The sequence below is a fragment of the Ascaphus truei genome, chromosome 4 (genome assembly GCF_040206685.1).
Source record: "Ascaphus truei isolate aAscTru1 chromosome 4, aAscTru1.hap1, whole genome shotgun sequence".
Taxonomy (NCBI): domain Eukaryota; kingdom Metazoa; phylum Chordata; class Amphibia; order Anura; family Ascaphidae; genus Ascaphus; species Ascaphus truei.
The window spans coordinates 26,885,697-26,908,419 of NC_134486.1; the positions used below are offsets into that span (position 1 = coordinate 26,885,697).

Sequence of the window (22,723 nt, forward strand, 5' to 3'; positions counted from 1 at the left end):
ATGTACACGTAGACACACACACACATGTACACGTAGACACGTACACACACACACATGTACACGTATACTCACACACATTTACACGTACACACACACATGGAGACATACACACACACATGGAGACATACACACACGCACATGTACACATACACACACGTACACACACACACACATGTATACATACACATAATGTATACACACACACATGTATACACACACACATGTATACACACACACATGTATACACACACACACACACACACACACACACATACACACGTGTATACACACACAAACATGTATACACACAAATGTACACACACACATGTATACACACACACACACACATACTATGTATACACACAAACATGTATACACACGTGTATACACACGTGTATACACATGTGTATATACACATGTGTATACACACACATGGAGACATACACACACGCACATGTACACATACACACACACGTATACATACACATAATGTATACACACACACATGTATACACACACACACACACACGTGTATACACACACATGTATACACACACGTATACACACACACAAACATGTATACACACACACAAACATGTATACACACACAAATGTACACACACACAAATGTACACACACACACATGTACACACACACACACACATACTATGTATACACACAAACATGTATACACACATGTGTATACACATGTGTATACACACATGTGTATACACACACGTACACATGTATACACACACACACACACAATATATACATACACACAATGTCTACACACACATGTGTATACACGTCTATACACACATGTGTATACACACACATGTGTATACACACACGTATACACACACACACGTACACACACACACACACGTACACATGTATACACACACACACACACATACAATGTATACACACACACGTGTATACACACACACGTGTGTATACACACACACGTATACACACACACACTATCCCCAGCAAAACCACATCAGCACACCGCTATCCCATGCCCCCCCAGCACACTGGCATTCTCGGCTCCCCGCCATTCCCAGCCCCCATCAACACCATCAGCACCCACACATCGGCACCTTTGCACCTCCCCCATCGGCACACCCCCATCGGCACACCCACATCCGCACCCCCACATCCGCACCCCCACATCAGCACCAAACCCTCCAAAATCAGCACACCGATACAATCACCATCAGTACAGCCACAGCAGCACTACCACCGCACATGGGCCGCGTTGACCACTCCTCACCCAAATGCCACACCCACACCACAAACATCCCGGGCAACGCCGGGGCTCTCAGCTAGTATATATATATATATATATATATATATATATATATATATATATATATACATACACATATAACAAAGACAGTGTAGATTTGTTATAGAAGAGTATACTTTTTAGTATACTTACAAGAGACTTTTTTTAATAGATGTGATGTTATAATATACAGAGTTGTTAATTCTCACATATCTGTTCTTCGGTGCACCTGAATAGAAACTTGTGGGGGGTTGAAAGCTCTTTACAATATATTTTAATATTTAAAGAATTCTAATGTTAGTCCCATAGAAGGCATCACAACCTACAACATCTATTCTATTTAGTCAGAAATTGTTTGCTCAAGTATACAAATCACAGACAATGCATTTAAAAATGACATTTATTATTCAAACGTCACATGTTCCAGAAAATGTACCAAAACATTTGAAAGTGGCAAAACACTTGAGGATGACAATTGTGATTCTCTTTACTTCAGCGGTCTTTAATGGTCCCCTCCAGTGCATGTTTAAAAAAATCCCCCCAAAATGTAATCATAATGGAAAGTCATTAACACTCAGTTTAGTTGCTATTTTAACCACCATGAACCACAAGATAAATAAATGTAATGTCTTGGAGAGTAACAACAAACATGCAGTTTATGATCTTTAGTTCCATAATTATTCTTCATTGTAAATACATTGTAACAGTTCTCTGAGATTGGGTCAGTAGTAATATTTTAATTTCTAGAAATGAAATAGAAAAAAAAACTGAGAGATTTTAAAATCAATTCATAAAACTGACTATTGTCCAAACTGATGAATTTATTGTGGTATTTCTTTATTAAAGGATCTCTTGTTCTTCTTAAGGTGCGACAGGGTAATTTTACTGCTACCAATAGCCCGTACCAACATCCACCTATAACCAAAATAGTATGGTTAGAGTCATTTTGTGGTATCTCCAGTTGTTTATATGTCCCTGAATCCTTCCTCCAATTACATTAGGGAGACAGGCCTATGCTGAAAATGGAGGACACCTGAGATACCCTGGGAAATATGCTAATGGATTTGCGAATTTTATTTAAATCCCATCCCGCACTTCCTAAAAGGTTTTCCATAACAACAACATTAAGTTGTTAAGCCTAAGGCACCTCGTAACTGGAATGTTTCAGGTGTCAGACCCAACAGGACAAGAACCCACAACAACTGATTTTCTAGACAGCAGCTCTAACAGGGTGGGCTAAACCAGCTGTTGGCTGGCACCACTGTCACAGTACACTTTTGAGCTTTAGTTCCCATTGAGTTTTCATACCTCTACAAAACACTGTACCCTCTTTTGGGATAGAGAACTTCAGATCTGCCTTTCAGAATAATACTCCTCCTCTATTCTTTAAGTTACCGAAGACATAAAACATGCTAACCATAGAACCCATATTTCAGAACATCTTACCAGCAATGAGAGACAGCATTTGATGTCAACTGGACATTAAGATCTGTATCCACTGAAATACACATGACACATGCAATAGTATTGTTAACAAGGTATAGCTATTTTTCAGATAGAGTGCTAATGCAGTATTAACCTTATTGCTCCATAGCTTCTTGAATGATAATCATTTAACTGTCCAAAAAAACTCCATACAGTACAAGACAATACATACAATAGTTCTTAATGACTGGTCAGCATTTTTTTGGTAAGATACAGTAAGTGTTATGGTTCATTGAGTACTAAGTACTATTTTTCCAAAACAAGGTGCAGTTCACCATAGAATTAAAATGATTCAATGTTTCTAACATAGTTAAGGGTTTGTAATGTAGTCTCATAAAAAAACAATCAGCCATCTATAGATACGTTTACTGTACACAATTTGTTCAAGTCCCTTTGTAAACATGGTAACTTTGGTGGTACAGTGTTCAATTTCCTTTAGCAGCTCCCTGTTATGTGATGTCACGGTGTCTTAACCTGGACCTGCCACAGCTATGATTCACAAAAGGAGGGTATGTGACAAGGGTTGACAAAACTTACACTTTACACTTAGAAGAGCATTTGTTTCATCCCATCAGTACCATGGATGCCAGTGACAGCGTGCCCCTTCCCCATCTGGCAGCCCAGGAGTTACTTTAACATTTATTTGTTTGAGAGAAGTGTAAAATGTTAAGTATTTTTGCGTGCGCTAAATTAGCCTGCCGCTTTAAACAATGGTATAGTGTTAGGAAAAGCATTGATCAACATGTTCAAAGACATCTCAAGAGTGAAGAGAAGACTGTGCAGTTAGAAACATAATCGTTTTTTGTTTTTTTTAAAAGTGCAAATTTGCCAAGCAGTCTGTATGTTTTATCAATCACAGTATGGACCACGGATCTGGTGGATAACTCTACAGCAAGTGTAGCAAGTGCACTGGTCTGTCATTCCTCAGTACAGGACGTGATGTCATTACTGAAAAAGCGCAGGAGTGGACGGAATATAGCTGAAATACTGTAAGATTTCTTGACAATAGCAAACATAAGAGGGGGAAATGCACAAAAGCAGTAACCGCGATTGTGGATCACCTGGCATGCACTCGAGTGGCCGATCGTAGCCCCTGTATTTTGTGAGTCTCACCCAGTACAAGTTTAAAGTTACAAAGTTCTAAATCACGGGTGGCCAATGCCAGTCCCCACAGGCCACCAACAGGTCAGGTTTTCAAGATATCCCTGCTTCTGCACAGGTGGCTCAATCAGTGGCTCAGTCGCCTTTGCTGAAGCAGGGATATCATGAAAACCTGACCTGTTGGTGGCCCTCGAGGACTGGAGTCTGCTCCCCCCTGCTCTAAATCATATTGGTAAATCACGTAAGTGTGGTTTCTGTTTGCCCTGGTTAGTTTTAATGAAAGCATTGCCATGGTGCTATGTATTCTTCTGCTAAATGTGTTGTTGCACTGTGAGAATTCAGTTGAAGCTCTTACAGTATATACCTTCTCCAAAAAGCTGAATTTAGTCATTGTAAGTATTAGAGTAAATGTGTTTTTCTTACCTCTTCTCTGCTTAGATACACACCTCTCCCATCCTTTGTTAAATTCTGAAATACCTCTAGAATGACAAAAAATGTATTTATATATTTTTATATATATAGATGAAGAGTTATATACTGTATACAACATACAATATATTAATATAACATTAATTGCTCTGAGCATAAAAGACCTGTAAACGGAACAAAAGCTTTCGTGTGAGTGGTACATCAGGAACTAAATGATGAAACAAGCATTAAAGTTGTGAAGGTGTCATATGGCTGAGTGCTTTCTTTTTCTGCAACTCCAATAGTTGTTGCTGGAATGCCCCCCTTAAGGTATAAAAATTAGAGGAAAAAGCACAAAGTTCACCCTACTGTCTTTTATAGCCATTCCAAATAAAAAGATAATCTAAACAGCACAGCTTAACTCTACCTTAAATCAAAATACTGTATATACAAAAAAAGGATAAGTACAGTGTATTTGTCGTCAAAATTTGACATAGGTTGAACTTGGACAGGTCTTTTTTTCAACCTCATCAACTATGTAACTATGTAACTACAGTATGTAACTATGTAGCTACAGTATGTAACTATGTAACTACAGTGGTTTGAGCGGGAGGGCTCTCGTGCTGTCCCCTCCCAACCTGTCGGTCCCTCTCCCCCTGTCGGTCCCTCTCCCCCCCTCCCGGAGCCCCCGTCCTCTCCCCCCTCCCGGAGCAGGGGCAGCTTGCGAAACGGGCACCAGAGGAGGGGGCGGGGTTTGGCGCTATGCACGGCTGCACAGACAGGGTGGCCGCCTCCCTCCCCGTAGCCGCCTCCTTTCCCTTCTCATTGGCTGACTGATGCACCACGTGATGCGTCAGCGCTTCTGATCATAAGAAGCTTGCAGCACCGGCCGTCTGACGCGTCCCAGCGCGCAGTCAGCCATGTCTGAAGGAGCCAGCGGGGACCTTCAAACTGGAGGAAAGGAGCTGGTGGTCCGCCGGCCGCAGCGGGTTCGCAGCCTTACACTCCGTTGCTTTCATGTTTGTAGCACAAAGTTTCAGTAGCTTTGTAGGTCGGGGAGAAATGCAGATTCCATGTACTGTAGGTTTTTTGTGAACATGATACCCTTTAGAGGACCAACATTACAGTTCTTTAGAGATAAAATGAGTGTGCAGAGGTTTCAAACTCATACGTTTCTTCTTCTAGTGTTTTGTGAAATGTACCCTGACGCTACATTTGATATAGAAGCCTATGAAGATTGTGAAAGTTGTGTACAGTACATTATACACTGTAGTTCCATTATGAGTCATTTCTAATGTTGGCTCGCTAAAAGGTGTTCAAACCTAGAATGAGTCTCCTTTAATGTTTAAAATGCAGATTACTTGTTTTATTCCAAAGTCAAATATAGAAATGTTGGATTATTTGTGTTGGTATTACAAGGTCAACATCATCATGGTAGATTAGATTGTACTAGATGTGGTAGTGTAGTCACAGTGGTGTTAAAATGCTGCAGGTATTGTACAGTACTTCAACAGGAGTGATACTTTCTGTTAAAAGATTGAAATTTTAGCACGATTTCAGAGCTATACGCTCTTCCTTACACTGGCGACACACTTTATTCGAGCTCGGCTAGTCCCACGAATTCGGGTATACCAGGGTGTATTGAGGTTTGTGACTGTTTTCTGCCCGAGTGCATTGAGGTATTTTCCAGGCAGGGATTGAAGCATTTTATTCCCGCTGGCTGCAATACTGCACAGTATATATATATATATATATATATATATATATATATATACTGCATTACAATTCATGAATTTATGCCATCTGGTAGACACGCGAAGCATTGCAGCCTATTAAATCCTGATCATTATCATTTAACAGATCAGCCGCCCATCAGCCAGGCTTGAACCCAGGCTGGGAAGGCAAATGCAACGGGGCTTGTCAGAGGTGAGGAGCGGCGCATTCCAGGTATCTGCCAGGTACAAACTGGGTATTTGCTCGAATAAAGTGTGTCGCAGCAGTATGTCAGACTTTGGAGGCATTGGAGATAAAGATCACAGCACTGAGCAGTGGTTTTAAACCTTTTGTTTCTCAGGGCACACCTAATCACAGTGTTCAGTTGCTGAGGCGCCCCCACAATAGGACAGGGTCACAGAACATGCAGGACAGAGACAGAGGGGGCAGTCACAGGGGACCGAGGGAGGTAGCAGAGAGTCACAGGAGGCAGAGTCACAGGAGGCAGAGTCACAGGAGGCAGAGGGAGCAGAGAGTCACAGGAGCAGAGGGGCAGAGGGTCACAGGAGGCTGGGGGAGGAAAGTCACAGGAGACAGAGGAGACAAGGAGTCACAGGAGACAGAGGGGGCAGAGAGTCAAAGGAGACAGAGGAGACAGATTGTCACAGGAGACACAGGGGGAAGGGAGTCACAGGAGACAGAGGGGGAAGAGAGTCACAGGAGACAGAGGGGCAGAGTGACAGGAGACAGAGGAGACAGGAAGTCACAGGAGACAGAGGGGCAGAGTGACAGGAGACAGAGGGGGCAGAGAGTCACAGGAGACAGAGGAGGCAGGGAGTCACAGGAGACAGAGGGGACAGAGAGTCACAGGAGACAGAGGAGACAGAGAGTCACAGGAGACAGAGGGGGAAGAGGGTCACAGGAGACAGAGGGGGAAGAGAGTCACAGGAGACACGGGAGTCTTAGGAGACAGAGAGGACAGAGAGTCACAGGAGACAGAGGAGACAGAGAGTCACAGGAGACAGAGGAGGCAGTGAGTCACAGGAGACAGAGGGGACAGAGAGTCACAGGAGACAGAGGGGGAAGAGAGTCACAGGAGACACAGGAGTCACAGGAGACAGAGAGGACAGAGAGTCACAGGAGACAGAGGGGGCAGAGAGTCACAGGAGACAGAGGAGGCAGGGAGTCACAGGAGACAGAGGGACAGAGAGTCACAGGAGACAGAGAGTCACAGGAGACAGAGGGGGCAGAGAGTCACAGGAGACAGAGGGGGCAGGGAGTCACAGGAGACAGAGGGGGCAGAGACTCACAGGAGACAGATGGGGCAGAGAGTCACAGGAAACAGAGGGGCAGAGAGTCACAGGATACAGAGGAGACAGATTGTCACAGGAGACACAGGGGGAAGGGAGTCACAGGAGACAGAGAGGGAAGAGAGTCACAGGAGACAGAGGGGCAGAGTGACAGGGGACAGAGGAGACAGGAAGTCACAGGAGACAGAGGGGCAGAGTGACAGGAGACAGAGGGGGCAGAGAGTCATAGGAGACAGAGGAGGCAGGGAGTCACAGGAGACAGAGGGGACAGAGAGTCACAGGAGACAGAGGAGACAGAGAGTCACAGGAGACAGAGGGGGAAGAGGGTCACAGGAGACAGAGGGGGAAGAGAGTCACAGGAGACACGGGAGTCTTAGGAGACAGAGAGGACAGAGAGTCACAGGAGACAGAGGAGACAGAGAGTCACAGGAGACAGAGGAGGCAGTGAGTCACGGGAGACAGAGGGGACAGAGAGTCACAGGAGACAGAGGGGGAAGAGAGTCACAGGAGACACAGGAGTCACAGGAGACAGAGAGGACAGAGAGTCACAGGAGACAGAGGGGGCAGAGAGTCACAGGAGACAGAGGAGGCAGGGAGTCACAGGAGACAGAGGGACAGAGAGTCACAGGAGACAGAGAGTCACAGGAGACAGAGGGGGCAGAGAGTCACAGGAGACAGAGGGGGCAGGGAGTCACAGGAGACAGAGGGGGCAGAGACTCACAGGAGACAGATGGGGCAGAGAGTCACAGGAAACAGAGGGGCAGAGAGTCACATGAGACAGAGGGGGTCAAATCACAGGAGACAGAGTGACAGAGAGTCACCGGAGGCCGAAGGAGGAGCAGGGAGTTAGAGGAGACAGATGGGGCAGAGAGTCACAGGAGAAAGAGGGGCAGAGTCACAGGAGACAGAGAATCACAGGAGACAGAGGGAGCAGAGAGTCACAGGAGACAGAGGGGGAAGAGAGTCACAGGAGACACAGGAGTCACAGGAGACAGAGAGGACAGAGAGTCACAGGAGACAGAGGGGGCAGAGAGTCACAGGAGACACAGGAGGCACAGGAGACAGAGAGGACAGAGAGTCACAGGAGACAGAGGGGCAGGGAGTCACAGGAGACAGAGGGGACAGAGACTCACAGGAGACAGATGGGGCAGAGAGTCACAGGAGACAGAGGGGCAGAGAGTCACATGAGACAGAGGGGGTCAAATCACAGGAGACAGAGGGGCAGAGAGTCACAGGAGGCCGAAGGAGGAGCAGGGAGTTAGAGGAGACAGAGGGGGCAGAGAGTCACAGGAGAAAGAGGGGCAGAGTCACAGGAGACAGAGAATCACAGGAGACAGAGGGAGCAGAGACAGGAAAGGAGTTACAGGAGTCAGAGGGGGCAGAGTCACAGGAGGCAGAGGGGGCAGAGTCACAGGAGGCAGAGGGGGCAGAGTCACAAGAGATACACACATCAGGAAAAAACAAATACATACAGTACATACACATAGACACACACACACCAGGACACAACAAATGCGCACATGCGAGGGGACACCACCGCCTCCTCCCCCACTTTGCCATACCCCCAGGCTCCTGAAACCACTTCCTGATTGGCTGCTGCTGGGTAATGCAGCAATCAGGATGAAGGAAACTGCCCAGCCACTTTGCAAATGCCCTGCTTATGCCCTGCTTTCTCCCTGCTCTGTAAGATCAGGGAACTCTCGCAGCACCCTTTTGAGCCTCTCACAGAACCCAAGGGTGCTGCAGAACCCCTCTTGGGAAACCCTGGCCTAGGAGATAATAGCAAATTGTCCAGAGTGAGACAGAAGGATACAAAATAGTACTGCAAAATATGGCGGTTAAATAAAACATATATTGCTTATGTTTGCAAGGATGTGTGTGAACTTACTTGTTGCAGTCTCCAGTCGAATCATGCAACACACAAAGTCTGAGAAATTCAAGTTTTCTGAAAGGTTACCATATCTCAGAATCATGACATTCAGCACCTCCTCACTGACAATAAGTCCTTCACCATGCAAAAAACAAACAAAATGTTAAACTGAGGCATCAAATATATAAAGAAGCTATGACAGACATTTTACACCATGTTAGATAAGTTACCTGTGTGCTTAAATGAGAATATATACTAAAACAGGATATTAACATTTATTTAACACAGCTCATTTCCCTTTTTACTGCGTACGTAACTGACTTGATAGCTTTGTGTCTGTGCACCTTAATCATGGCAATGGCCAGGGCTGAGAAATACATCCATAGGCACACTGTGATATATAACATCAGCTCTACAACCAACATGAAGATCTTATAGAAGTTTCTTAATGGAGATTGGGCCAAAGAGAGAAAAGTACACAAGCAGCCTACACCTCTGGAACTAGGATACCTTGGAATGGAGATATCTATTCTGTGTCGGACCGGGGTATGAATGGCGACGGTGGTTAACAGGTTGTAAGGGCCCACTATTGGACAAGAATGGATAATAGGACTTGAGCCCATGCATACGCGCTGTACAAAGGTTCAAATATGCATTTACGGTGTTCATGCATACATACATACATACTACTACATACATATACATTGCAACCGCTGGTGCACTGCAGCGGGACATCCAAAATGCACCAGTGAGAGTAGGAGCAGGACTACTGCTCTATTTCAACCACTGGAGTGGGCAAGCAGCTACAATAATGTTGGCTACATCATTTTCTGATTTCGTCCTCCCATCTTGCTTTTGGTCATCATCTAGGTACTGTATTTTAATTTCCCTTGTAATCCAACCCAGTACCATCTTTGTCCAACAATGGTCCTTTCTTCTTGGAATATGTCTGGCCCACTGCAATTTTTCCTTCTTCACCCTTGTGATTATGTCACAGACTTTTGTTTGGTTTTGAACCTATTTATTGTTTTTCCCTGTCTCTTCACATAGTACCCAACATACATCTCTCCAGACTTCTTTGAGTTGTCTGAAACTTCTGAATTATCTTTGCATTTAGGGTCCAAGTTTCACATCCAAATGTGAGCACAGGCAGAATACACTAGTTCCCTTGAAAGATTGTCTTGTTTCTTCCAAATGTGCTCCATCTCATTTTCATTCTTCTCTTGATTTAATTAATTGTTACTTTTCGGTCAAGGTTGACATAGTTTTTGACTTCTAATATTCCATTTATTTCGATCTTTGCAGAGTTTACACAGTTGTTCTTGTTGAGATTCATAAGAAGGCGCAGTTTCTTCTTTGGTTAAGCAAGTCCTTTGATTTGTTGCTGGTGGTCTTCTGGACTTGTGGCAAAAATAACAATGTCATCTGCAAATCGTAGGTGACTCAAGTAATTGGGTTGGTTTCATTCATTTTTCTATCCAATCCAATGTTTTGAACAATTTTTGTTGTTGTGAAAAGCTTTGGTAACATGGTGTCTCTCTGCCACACTTCCTTACTGGACCTTATCCTGTTTGTATCTTTATGTAATCTAATGGTGACATTCTTATAAATGTTCCTTAGAAAATCAATGGGTGCTTCTTCAACACTTTGTCTCCTTAATGCGTTTAGAACCACTGAGGTGTTAATTACATGCTTTTTCATAATCTACGAATCCTGAAGTAAGTGGAAGAGCATATTCATTACTTATCACATCTTGTATTACTTGGATGTGGTCAATTGAATTGTATCCACTGTGAAATCCCAGCTGTTCTCTAGGCTGGGAGAAGTCGATTAGTAAGTATCTCAATTGTTATGACATTTTTCTGTTCTTGAAGCAGCATGTAAAGCGTTTTGCAAGGATTTTCTGTACTTCGTCCCTAGTTTCTTCCATATTTCAGTTGCAATTCCTTCTTCTCCCGGAGCGTTAACATTCTTCATGGATTGTATTGCTTTTCCCACATCTTCTGGAAGGACACATCATTGGCTGTCTCTTCTCACTCATACTCTGCTGGTTTATGACTTGTATTATCTGTTTTCACATACAATTATATATCTTCAACCCTCTTTATGATAAGTGCATGGTCTATTATTGTTGATCCATTATCTTGTTTGAGTGCAATGATTAGCTTCTTCCCACACACAAGCTTCTGCTTCGTATTCTTTAAGCTTTTGTTATCTTCGATAGTCTTCTTCACCATACAGTATCACATGTCCTTACATCTTCAGTCATACATTACTTTATACATTGAGGCAGACTGTATAGGAGGATTTGGCTTATATCCCAAGGGTGCAGCGGGCCAGTACGCGCATGGCTACTCTGACAAGTGAGAAATGACTACATAAGCTTAAGACCTCCTTTAGGTATCAATCTACAATATAATTCAAACTTCCCATTGGAGAAGATGTTAAAAAGAAGCACAGATAGTCAACTATTGGTGTACTGTATATCAGTGTATACTATGTGTGTACTTTGGCCCTTGAGTGAGCAATAGTTTGAGGACTCTCAACACTGTCTCAAGAAGCAGTGCTGCTCCCGTAATCTGTTGCAAGCCTCTCTGCCAGTTAAGACTGATGGGATCTTGCTCCTGAAGACATTTACTTTTGACACTAGAAGAAATGTACAGTAATAAAAATGAGCAAATTACTGCTGCAGATTTATTTAAGTAAATGTTGATGAAATCTGCAATGCTTCTTTGATGATAAACATTCTTTAATTGCTCATCACAATTACATAGCTGTGCTGCTTTCCTATCATTGTACATTTTTGTCTTTTCGCTCGAGCTTAGTTTGAAAATAGCTTTTAAAAACGAGGCTCTCTGGAACTGGTAGCATAGTGGGGACAATTTATCAAAGCTGTTGTTTTTGGCACATGGCAGCAAATTTGTTTCTTATATAAAATGTAAGTAATATGGTTTGTCAGCTCACTGAAAATTCTGACAAACCATTGTTTTCTTGGCAAAGATTTGCTGGCATATGATTTATTATTTGAATGAATACTGTATGTGAAAGCTCTGAGTTTGCTTAGACTATTTTAAACAGATGTCCCCATTTAAGACCTCCAGCCATGCAGGTATCAAAAGTAAATTCTAAGTTTAGAGACTATTCATGGTTATATACAACACATTAATAACTTTATTTTATATAGTGCTTTTTGTCCTGGGGGACTTCACAATTACAGCATAGAGCACAGTATACATCACATAGGATAGTTAGACCATACAATCTATGTTTATGGTGTCTGAGACACAGGAAGATCATAAGGTGACTTAACAAGGTCACAAAAAGCTGACCCTGGGAATCGAACCCCAGATTCAAACACGGTCATCAAAGTCAGTGCCATTACTCACTGAGCCACTCCTTCTCCCACAGTAGTGGAGTATAAAAAGATGTACCTGCTTCTTGAGCTGCTCTCCTCAAACCAACCCCATCAAGGAATCCTGATTGGTTCACATCTATTGCCCTAAAAATATCCTGTTAAAATAAAATATCCAGACATATTAACTGTAGTCACTGGGAGACAAAATCTTTACTATGAATACCCAGACTATTCATTTGCTATTATTAACATTCATTAGTGGGGTATGAGTACAGATGTAACTAGAGCTACTGTTCGGGGCACAATGGCAAGCTGCGGTCATGTGACAGTGGCGGCCCCCCCGGCACCAGAGGATCAACGCTGCAGGTGGTCCGACCCAGAAGCATGGACCCCCGCAGTGCGATCACGGCAGCACCGCAGACCGTGGCGCTATGAGACAGTAAGTGTTTCTACTTGTAGTTAAGAAATTTAGAAGCTCCTAGAAAATAATTAAGTAATAATCCCCGAAGAATTAATGGCCAGTAATGCCCTGTTCCGAGGGGATTATTACTATTATAGGCTAAATGTAGGCTTATTTATTTATTTACATTTTTCATAACAAAGATAGACACTTTTGTAGTCATATTGATTTTTATCAGCATGATTGTCTACATTCTTTTGATTTTAGTGCAAGTTTATTAAAAGAAAAATGTACATACACACAGACCTCCTCTCTCTCTCTATACACACACACACACACACACACACACACACACACACACACACACACACACACACACACACACACACACACACACACACACACACACACACACACTCTGCCATCCCCCACTATATACACAAAAACACTCTGCAGTCCCCCCTTCTCTGCACCCACAAAATACGCTGCAGCCCTCCTCACCCCTCTACAACCACAAACACACAAACACACTGCAGCCCCCGTAATCTCACAAATCTGCAGGCGCACACCAAAACACACTCTGCAGCCCTCCTCCACCCTCTACACCTACACACACTGCTGCCCCCCTCTATACCCACAAAACACACTGCAGACACACACACCAACAAAACAGACTGCTGCCCCTTCTACATCAACAAAACACACACCAGCAGCCCCCCTCTACACCCACTGCAGCCCCCTGTAAACCCAAACACAGAAAATACTCTGCGCCCCTCCTTCACCCACAAAACACACACTGAAGACACACACTGCAGCCCCCCCCCTCTACACCCACAAAAACACACACAGCAGACACACACCAAAAAACAGATTCTCCTGGCCCCCTCTACACCCACAAAACAAACAGACACACAAACCTTTCCCCTCACTCTCCTGTGCGGAGCTCTCTGCAGGCAGGGTGGAGGAGGATTCAGTGCCTTGCTGCTGCCTCCTGTCCAATCGCCTCTCCTGTCTGAGAGCTGATCTCACTCTTTGTGAATGAGAACTGAAAGCTGATTGGCTGAAAAAGTTAGCAGGGTGCCAAAACTTCCAGGCCATTACTGATTGGATAATGCCCAGAATTTTAACCAATCAGAGAGCAGGTATTTCAATAATGCCCGGAATTTAACAGCTGTAGCCTATAATATGATAACTTGCATATAAACTGTATGTGCCACCCTGCTATATAAGAGAGTATAATGTGATTATTTCTTATTATTGGCTAAAGCTGTAAAATTCCGGGCATTATTGAAATCCCTGCTCTCTGATTGGTTACAATTCTGGACATTGTTCATTCAGTAATGGTCGGAATTTTGGCAACTTGCAAAGTGTTTATTTCTAGCCAGTAAGCTTTTCCTTTTGTCAGAACAGCTCTGAGACAGGGCATGGGATTGGTCAGGAGGCAAAAACAGCTCTCAGGGGATTGGTCAGGAAGCAGCAGCCAAGCAGTGACTCCTCCCCCTCCCTCTGTGAACACAGCTCCACGAACACAGTTGAGTTGAGGAGGGAGAGAGAGTATTTGTAGCTGCAAAGTAAATGTCTGTCCGCAGAGTTTGTTTGTAGTTGCAGTTTCTGTCTATCTAGTGTGTGTGTGTCTGCTGCAGAGTTTGTGTGCGTGTCTGATATAGAGTGTGTGTGTGTGTGTGTCTGCTGCAGAATTGGTGTGTGTGTCTGCTGCAGAGTTTGTGTCTGCAGCACTGTTTGTTTGTGTGTGTGTGTCTCTGCTGCAGAGAGTGCGTGTGTCTGCTGCATAGTGGGTGTGTCTGCTACAGAGTTTTGAGTGTGTGTCTGCTGCAACGTTGTGTGTGTCTGCTGCATAGTTGTGTGTCTACTGCAGAGTTTGTGTGTGTGTATCTCCTGCAGAGGTTGTGTGTATGTGTCTGCTGCAGAGTTTGTATGTATGTGAGTGTGTGTAGCTGCAGAGATTGTGTGTGTGAGAGTGTGTAGCTGCAGTGTGTGGTGCTGTTGTGTTATTTGTGTGTGTGTGTGTGTGTGTGTGTAGCAGCAGCAGAGTTTGGATGTAGCTACAGAGTTTGTGTGTAGCAGCTGTTTATGTTGTGTGTGCATGTGTGTGTAGCTGTTTGTGTGTAGAGCTGCAGTGTGTTGTGTGTGTGTGTGTGTACACAGAGGGGGCGGCAATGTGTGATATACTGTAGATATCTGCAGTGTAAGTGTATATAGGGGTGCTTTAATGTATTTACCATTTTATTTGAATAATAATAATCTATATAACTACAGTATACAAAAGTGTCTATTATTTATGAAAAAAGACTACATTTAGCCTATAATAGTTATAATCCCCTCAGAACAGGGCATTACTGGCCAATAATGCCAGGCTGGATTAAAGTCCCTTGGATTTGTCTTGGGCCTTCAACTCTTCCAGAGCATTATTGGCCAGTAATGTCCTGTTCTTCGGGGATTATTACTTAAGTATAGGTTCATTGTATGAATGTTTAACTATTAGATACCGTGAAATGACAGATGAAGCAGAGGACTAGAGAATATAAAGTGGAGGAGTATGGGATAGATTTGTTTGTAAACATATTTCCTGGTGTGTGTTTGTTAGTTTAGGAGAGGAGGAAAAAGTTATTGGTCAGGAGAATTATACTAAGAAATAAATATGGTTCAAAAGAAGATGAGATGATCAGGATGCTGCCAAGAGGCTAGTATAGAACCTTGCATAGAGTCTTATAGAATGTCAACTGTGAAGGAAATGAATCAGCATTCACATTACAAGAAGGAGCAGAAATGTGGCAGAACGCGCTACAACGTGGGATTTGGGATACAGAAGAGTGACAAAATATGTTATAGGCGGAGCAGATTTGTAGCAGGATGCGAAGGGTTAAATAGCCACGGAACATTGGCAGGAGTGAGCTGATATTGTCTTGGACTTTGTTAACATTGTGGATAATGGAGTACCGAGGGACACAAGTGGCAATGCATTCTAATACAAGAAAGATGCCATTAAGCATGCATCGGTAAAGAGGAAATGTGTGTGTGGAATAAAGTGGAAAGAAGATGCTAATGGTTTAACCAGGGAGAGGCAATACATATCTCCACAAACTGGGCAGACTGCTCGAAACTATTTATTTCCTTTTTAAAGGGTTGTTGAAATGACAAAAAAGTTTATGGCACTGGTACCTTACACATGTTCAGCCGTTTCCAGAGACGTCCAAACTCTTGGAGGGTAAGTCTTCCATTTGCATTAAGCTGCACGTGTTGTTAAGTAGCATATACTGTACAGTACGGTATGTCATGGAGGTGAAAGAAAGCCGATCCTTCAAAATGATTTTAGGTTTACATATTGCTGCATGTGAAATCCACTCAATATTATAAAACCAATAGGAATTCTCCTAAATTATACCTGAAGACGGCAGTATTAGAGCAGCCTAAATTCTAGACATGTGCAAAACTGCTGAAAAGGCATTTGCTACATTTCAAGCTTGCTTTACTACACTGGCGACACACTTTATTCGAGCTCGGCTAGTCCCACGAATTCGGGTATACCCGGGTGTATTGAGGTTTGTGACTGTTTTCTGCCCGAGTATATTGGGTTATTTCCAGGCAGGGATTGAAGCATTTTATTCCCGCTGGCTGCAATACGGCACAGTATATCTATATATACTGCATTACAATTCATGAATTTATGCCATCTGGTAGACACGCGAAGCATTGCAGCCTATTAAATCCTAATCATTATCATTTAACAGATCAGCCGCCCGTCAGCCAGGCATGAACCCAGGCTGGGAAGGCAAACGCAACGGGGCTTGTCAGAGGTGAGGAGCGGCGCATTCCAGGTATCTGCCAGGTACATACTGGGTATTTGCTCGAATAAAGTGTGTCGGTGCAGTAATTTGATTACCAGTGAAACGTTTCAGCTAGTTTCAAAAAGCTAATAACATTGCCAAATAAGTAAGCTTTCATCGATATATATCCCTAGACAGTGAGTGAATCAGTGTGTGTGCCCTATTTATAATGTCAGAATTTTATAGCAGCATTACTCTCAGCAATATATATATATATACATATATATTAAAGCCTTTTGCTTAAGTCCGTGTGCCTGTGTCTCTCTCTGCTCACCTAATTGGTTGAGTGGCAAGGGAATAGAAGGTTTTTTCAGTGTTGCATTTTAACAACCCCTGATGAAGTACGTCATACAATACGAGCGAAATGCATCATGGTTGTTATATGTATATACTAATACGTTACCACGAAGTGCCTCATCCACTGTATACACAACGTTAATTAATACTTGTTCGCCTTCTCTCTCACCGTTCCTGAAGACTCCTTTGAGTGGGCTTCCTCCTAAAGCTGCGTGGAGGAATTGCACAGAAACGGAAACTGCAAGGAGATGAATATTCACTGGATTCCACAAGATTTGCTTGGGAGGACTCTCGATAGCTAATGTTACAAATCGGGCCAAATGGATTAACAGAAAACAAATAATAACTTGCCTTGACTTATGGTTTATCTTTGCCATTGACTTTAGTTTCTACTTTCAAACGATGCATGGAGAATCAGGGTAATCGGCCATTGAGACAGATATGGGGATTTAGTTACGAAAGATACATCCATTAGCATGAGAATTCCTCGGCATGTGTCCAAGGCGAACGCTCCTCTGTCAGCAATGAAAGTCTGATCTGCAAAATAGGACACAAAAGGAATTACTGTATAGTGTTTTTAGAGGTTTACACAAATTAGCATGTAAAACACAAAATTGCAATGCACATTGACTAAATGCACATTGACTTAATGCACATTCACTTAATGCAAATTCACTTAATGCACATTCACTTAATGCACATTCACTTAATGATTGGCGAATCGCTTGCTTTTTTGCAACCTCCTACAAACATTTTTCACATCTCTACTGCCAGGTAAGGATGGGCGAATCCGGATTTTCTTCTTTCATTTCCCCCCCAAAATCCATTTCGTGGTGTAAAATCCGCAAACGGATTTAGTTGGTTTTAATCTGCGCAGATACCCGTCATTGGATACAACCATGGATGGATTTGTAGGATCCACCAGATTGCTGAATCTGCGGATTTGATTCCACAAATCCGTCCCGGGTTGCGGATTCCGCGGCGTGTATTGGTAACAATAATAAAAATCTGCAAAACGCGAATCAGTTTTTTGAGATTGATCCGCTGAAATTCGCGGACCAAAGGAACCGCCAATCTGCTGTGGATTCAAATTTAACAAGAAAATTCGCCCATCTCTCCTGCCAGGATCTTCTGATCTTCCTCAAGTACACTCTGGCCTAACAAACATTTCATAATATTATTTAATACAAAATACTCTTTGCTCCTGATGAAATTATCCGTTGTCTTTCTTTCATAAAAGCCATAGGGGGTGATTCTGCACCATTTCTATAAGCCTTTTATCTGTTATGGTATATGCTGCACATATACGTCATGTACTTATTTTGCTAGAAGTAAATGTGCCTGCAAAAAGAACTTAAACCCCAAAATTGTTTGACTAGGAACAGGTGTAAAGTGCATTCTTACCTGTAATTACCACGTCATTTAGAAGTCTTTGTAGTTGTTCCGCATCCATTTCTGAGCTCTAATGAAAATGCAAAAAGAATGTTGTAGTCTTTTTGGGTCATTTTGATAGATTAAACTACTTGAAGGATCCAGAAAGATTATAATTTGGGTGGTGTTTGCTAAGATTTTAACATGAAACAATGAGAGCCAAAAGCTAGGATATTATTTCCCATCACAGTTGTATCATGGATAAAAAACTACTATTGCATACAGTACTGTATGCCTGAGATACCTTGTGACCAAGGCACTGGCATCTGAAGTGTCTGCACCTTTCCAACCTACAAAACATTTCACATGATGACCTAATCTAGTTGTTGTTAGATGCAATACAATGCTTAGCAAACACACAATCCCAGCAATCTCTAACCCCTGACCCACCACATTATATATATATATATATATATATATATATATATATATATATATATATATATATATATATATATATATATATATATATATATATATATATATATAATGTGTCGAAAGGAGTGCTACTGAGCTTTGCCAAATGTATACAACAAAAGACAAAAATATTCAATGCTACATCCAATGTGACAAAATACATCGTTAAATACTCCAATGTTAGTATTCTCATGGGTAAGGGTCATTTAGTTAAAGCCTTTGGCTGAAGCGTTATAAGCCTGCAGCCACTTCACGGCATGACCAGTGTGCAGGTCCTAACACTACCTGTGAAGATTCTCAGTTACCTCTGCTGGAGGGAGAAGGACCTCAGTGGGCCTGTCCTGCACTGGAACATGGTAAATATAGCAAATGCAATAAGGGTAAAATTGATCACCATTAGTAAATATTGCACTTTGAAGATGCGAGTCCTGGCATGTATGTGTGACTGTGTGTGTTTATTTACAATATAATAGTTTTTTTCTTGTATAGCACTGGCAGTGAACGCAGCAATGTACATAGAAATGATGCCATCACAAGTCCCAGCCCCGCCCGGTTTACAGTCTATTTGTTGGTGACTGAGGCCCAGGGAGATAAAGTGACCTTGCTAAGGTCAGTGCCTTTACTCACTGAGACACTCCTTCAGCCCAAGCCATCCCCTCGTAGTGGGGACTTTTATATCCCGGGGTGTTACCCTGGAATACCACACATTCAATGGCTGACGGTTTTATTCAACTCCTGTTAGGGGACATTATATAAAATGCAGATTTAAGAATATTCATTGCCCAGTGTTGATGCTATGTCCATATCAGAGGATTATTATATCGATATGTTTGGTAAATATTTTCATGGGAAAAAAAACCTCCTAAAGAAGAACGTATAAACTAATGAAATAATAATTAATCAATTAATAAATAGAAGGAGGCATATAAAGTTTCTTATGTGAAAACTTCAAAGTCTGTTACCTGCTTAGCATAGTGGGCAAATGTATCTTCATAGCTATTTTCTTGATATCTTTTTAGGACACTCTGAAAAGAAATGAGAAATCCCAATCATTTCATAAGTAAAGCTTCCTGATTTGTTAAAGCTGCAGGGAGGTTATTCCACGGTCTTGGGGCGGTTCTGAGAAAACTCTCCCTCCCTCCAGCTTTACCGACCTTAAACTGAGGCTCAATCAATTAAGGGGCAATGGCAGATCTACGGGCCCAATTGGGGGTGGTCCTAATTTGGCAGTTCTGAAGGTAAGGGAGGGGGGGGGGTAGTCCATGGATAGCCTTAAAGGCAAGGGTCAAGATCTTAAAATGAACCCTTTGCTCAACCGGGAGCCAGTGCAGATCGTGTAATACAGGGGAGACGTGGTTTCTCCTTGCATGCTATACAACAGGCAGTGGGGTTTTGCACCAAATGCAGGGCTGTGATATTATGTTTATGGGAAGTAAACCCAGGTTCCCTGTCTTTAAACCTAAAGGCTACTTACTGTATCTTGGACCGGGTCATTAATCCATTTTAATCTGGTCGGTAACTCTTACATACGCCTATAATATATATTATCTTTAACTGTGCATGTATTTGTCATCATAACTCCGTGCCCAGGACATACTTGAAAATGAGTTGTAACTTTCAACTTATTACTTCCTGGTAAAACATTTTTATAAATAAATTAATTCATTAATCAAATTCTCATGCACGGGCCATAGTTCAGCCAAAAAATAAAACGTACTAGATTTATCAAAGTAAAATTTCTTGTTTTGGAGATACTGTAGTAACTTTTGACAAGAATTGATGAAAGTTAACGAGTAATTAACAATATGAGCATTATTTACCTTAGGAGTGTTGAGGCTCAGGCTGGGGCTAAATTCACTGGGGGACAAAAACAGTACATAACTTTGACTTAAATCAAGTAAATGATGTACAGGTAGTTTGCACAAATGGTTCTATTATAATAACTATACAGTATAAGGCAGTAAAATAAAGAGTAAGTGAGTACTTCAGCATTAGGTGATACCTTTTTTATTTGGAGTAACAATTGATATTATAAGACAAGCTTTTGAGAGCTTTCTCTCTTCCTCGGGTCAGCGATACTGATTTACAGAAATTCCATGAGTTTAACACAGATGTAAAAAAAAAAAAAAAAAAAAACCAAGATAAAAATCTAAGGCAGATGATGCAGGAATGGCCAAGAGAATACTAAATAAACAGACAGGCAATATAGTAAATGGATAAAAGGGACAGTAAGGGCTGCATATACTGTGTGAAGCCATGCACGCGCGTGCCTGTGCGAAGGCGCGTGCACGTGCCGCACAAGTTTTGTGTGTATACTGTGCACGGGTTTAGGACTGTACAGTATGTGTGTGTATGTGTGTGTGTGTGTTTTCAAATAAATAAATAAATCCTTTAATAATTTTTTTAATAACATTGTACATACACATACACACACGCACACACACACACACACACACACACATACACATACACACACACCCACACACTTAAATTTTCAGCAGCGGTAGTGGCGCAAATGATTTCTCTTTTTCATCCTGCCCCCTGTCGGCCGGTTCCACTCTCCCTGCCGTGCGCGCGTGGCGCCATTATAGAAAGGCTGACTAACGTCAGCCAACTATAAATGCCGCGTGCGCGTGCGGCGCAGCAAGCGCTGGCACTATAGAACGGGCCAAAGACACAGGATCATGCTTCAGTGTGCAGGGGGGAGAAGGGTTGATTTGTAAAATTAACAATGGCAGGGAGTAACATTACACAAAATATATGATAGTCTGTAAGAAATCCCATATCAGAATTAAGTCCCCTTGTTTTAATGTCAAAGAGCATTTTCATACTGTAACCTCCTGCTGTCCGGCCTTCCTACCTCTCACCTGTCTCCCCCACAAACACTCTGCTCTTTCCTATATCTGTCTCTGCGTCTCCCCTGCTGAAATCCCTCTCCTGGCTTCCGATCAAATCCCACATCTCACACTCCATTCTTCTCCTCACTTTTAAAGCTTTACACACTTCTGCCCCTCCTTACATCTCACCCCTAATTTCTCGCTATGCACCATCCAGACTCTTGCGTTCTGCTCAAGGATGTCTTCTCTCTACCCCTTTTGTGTCTAAATCCCTCTCCCGCCTTAAACCTTTTTCACTGACTGTCCCACATCTCTGGAATTTCCTTCCACTCAATGTCCGACTAGCACCCTCTCTATCCACCTTTAAGAACCACCTTAATACACACCTGCTTAACGAAGCATATGAGTAGCTCCGTGGCTAATACTATACACCTGATACATAAATCTTGGCCTCCTACAGACGCACTTACCAGAATACCCTCCTACTGTCTCTGTACGTTCTTCCTGCCAATTAGATTGTAAGCTCTTTGGAGCAGGGACTCCTCTTCCTAAATGTTAATTTTTATGTCTGAAGCACTTATTCCCATGTTCTGTTATTTGTATTATTTATTATTTATATGATTGTCACGTGTATTACTACTGTGAAGCACTATGTATATTAATGGCGCTATTTAAATAAAGATATACATACTGTACATAAATACATACATACATTTTGAGTTCAAATGTTTTCCATTCTTGGGTGCTTTTAAACATTCCTTTGATGATTTTTATTTTAAAATAATTTATGGAATGATCTGGCTGTGAGAAGTAGTGTCACACTGGAGTGCAAATCCTTCCCTTATCACCTAGAACCAGAATTGGAGCTACTCATAACCAACAACCCAGGATTTGACATCTTCTATATGCTTTCCAAAATCCACAAACCAGGAAACCCTGGCAGACCAGTTATAACAGGTA

At 42.4% G+C, this 22,723-nt stretch overlaps 1 protein-coding gene across 1 annotated transcript in view; it reads right to left on the reverse strand.

Annotated features, from left to right (window-relative positions):
* Nucleotides 1-1,685: 1,685 nt before the first annotated feature.
* Nucleotides 1,686-22,723, reverse strand: part of LOC142492630 (calpain-13-like) — a 113,162-nt gene continuing 92,124 nt past the window's right edge. The window contains exons 14-23 of the mRNA XM_075595454.1: nucleotides 20,747-20,783; nucleotides 19,889-19,951; nucleotides 18,483-18,540; nucleotides 17,545-17,615; nucleotides 16,117-16,185; nucleotides 12,613-12,691; nucleotides 9,200-9,316; nucleotides 4,304-4,359; nucleotides 2,741-2,792; nucleotides 1,686-2,209 (exon numbers count right to left, since the gene is read on the reverse strand). Of these exons, the coding sequence (XP_075451569.1) occupies nucleotides 2,766-2,792; nucleotides 4,304-4,359; nucleotides 9,200-9,316; nucleotides 12,613-12,691; nucleotides 16,117-16,185; nucleotides 17,545-17,615; nucleotides 18,483-18,540; nucleotides 19,889-19,951; nucleotides 20,747-20,783 (577 nt within the window). The 3' untranslated portion in view covers nucleotides 1,686-2,209; nucleotides 2,741-2,765. The remainder of the gene's footprint in view (nucleotides 2,210-2,740; nucleotides 2,793-4,303; nucleotides 4,360-9,199; nucleotides 9,317-12,612; nucleotides 12,692-16,116; nucleotides 16,186-17,544; nucleotides 17,616-18,482; nucleotides 18,541-19,888; nucleotides 19,952-20,746; nucleotides 20,784-22,723) is intronic.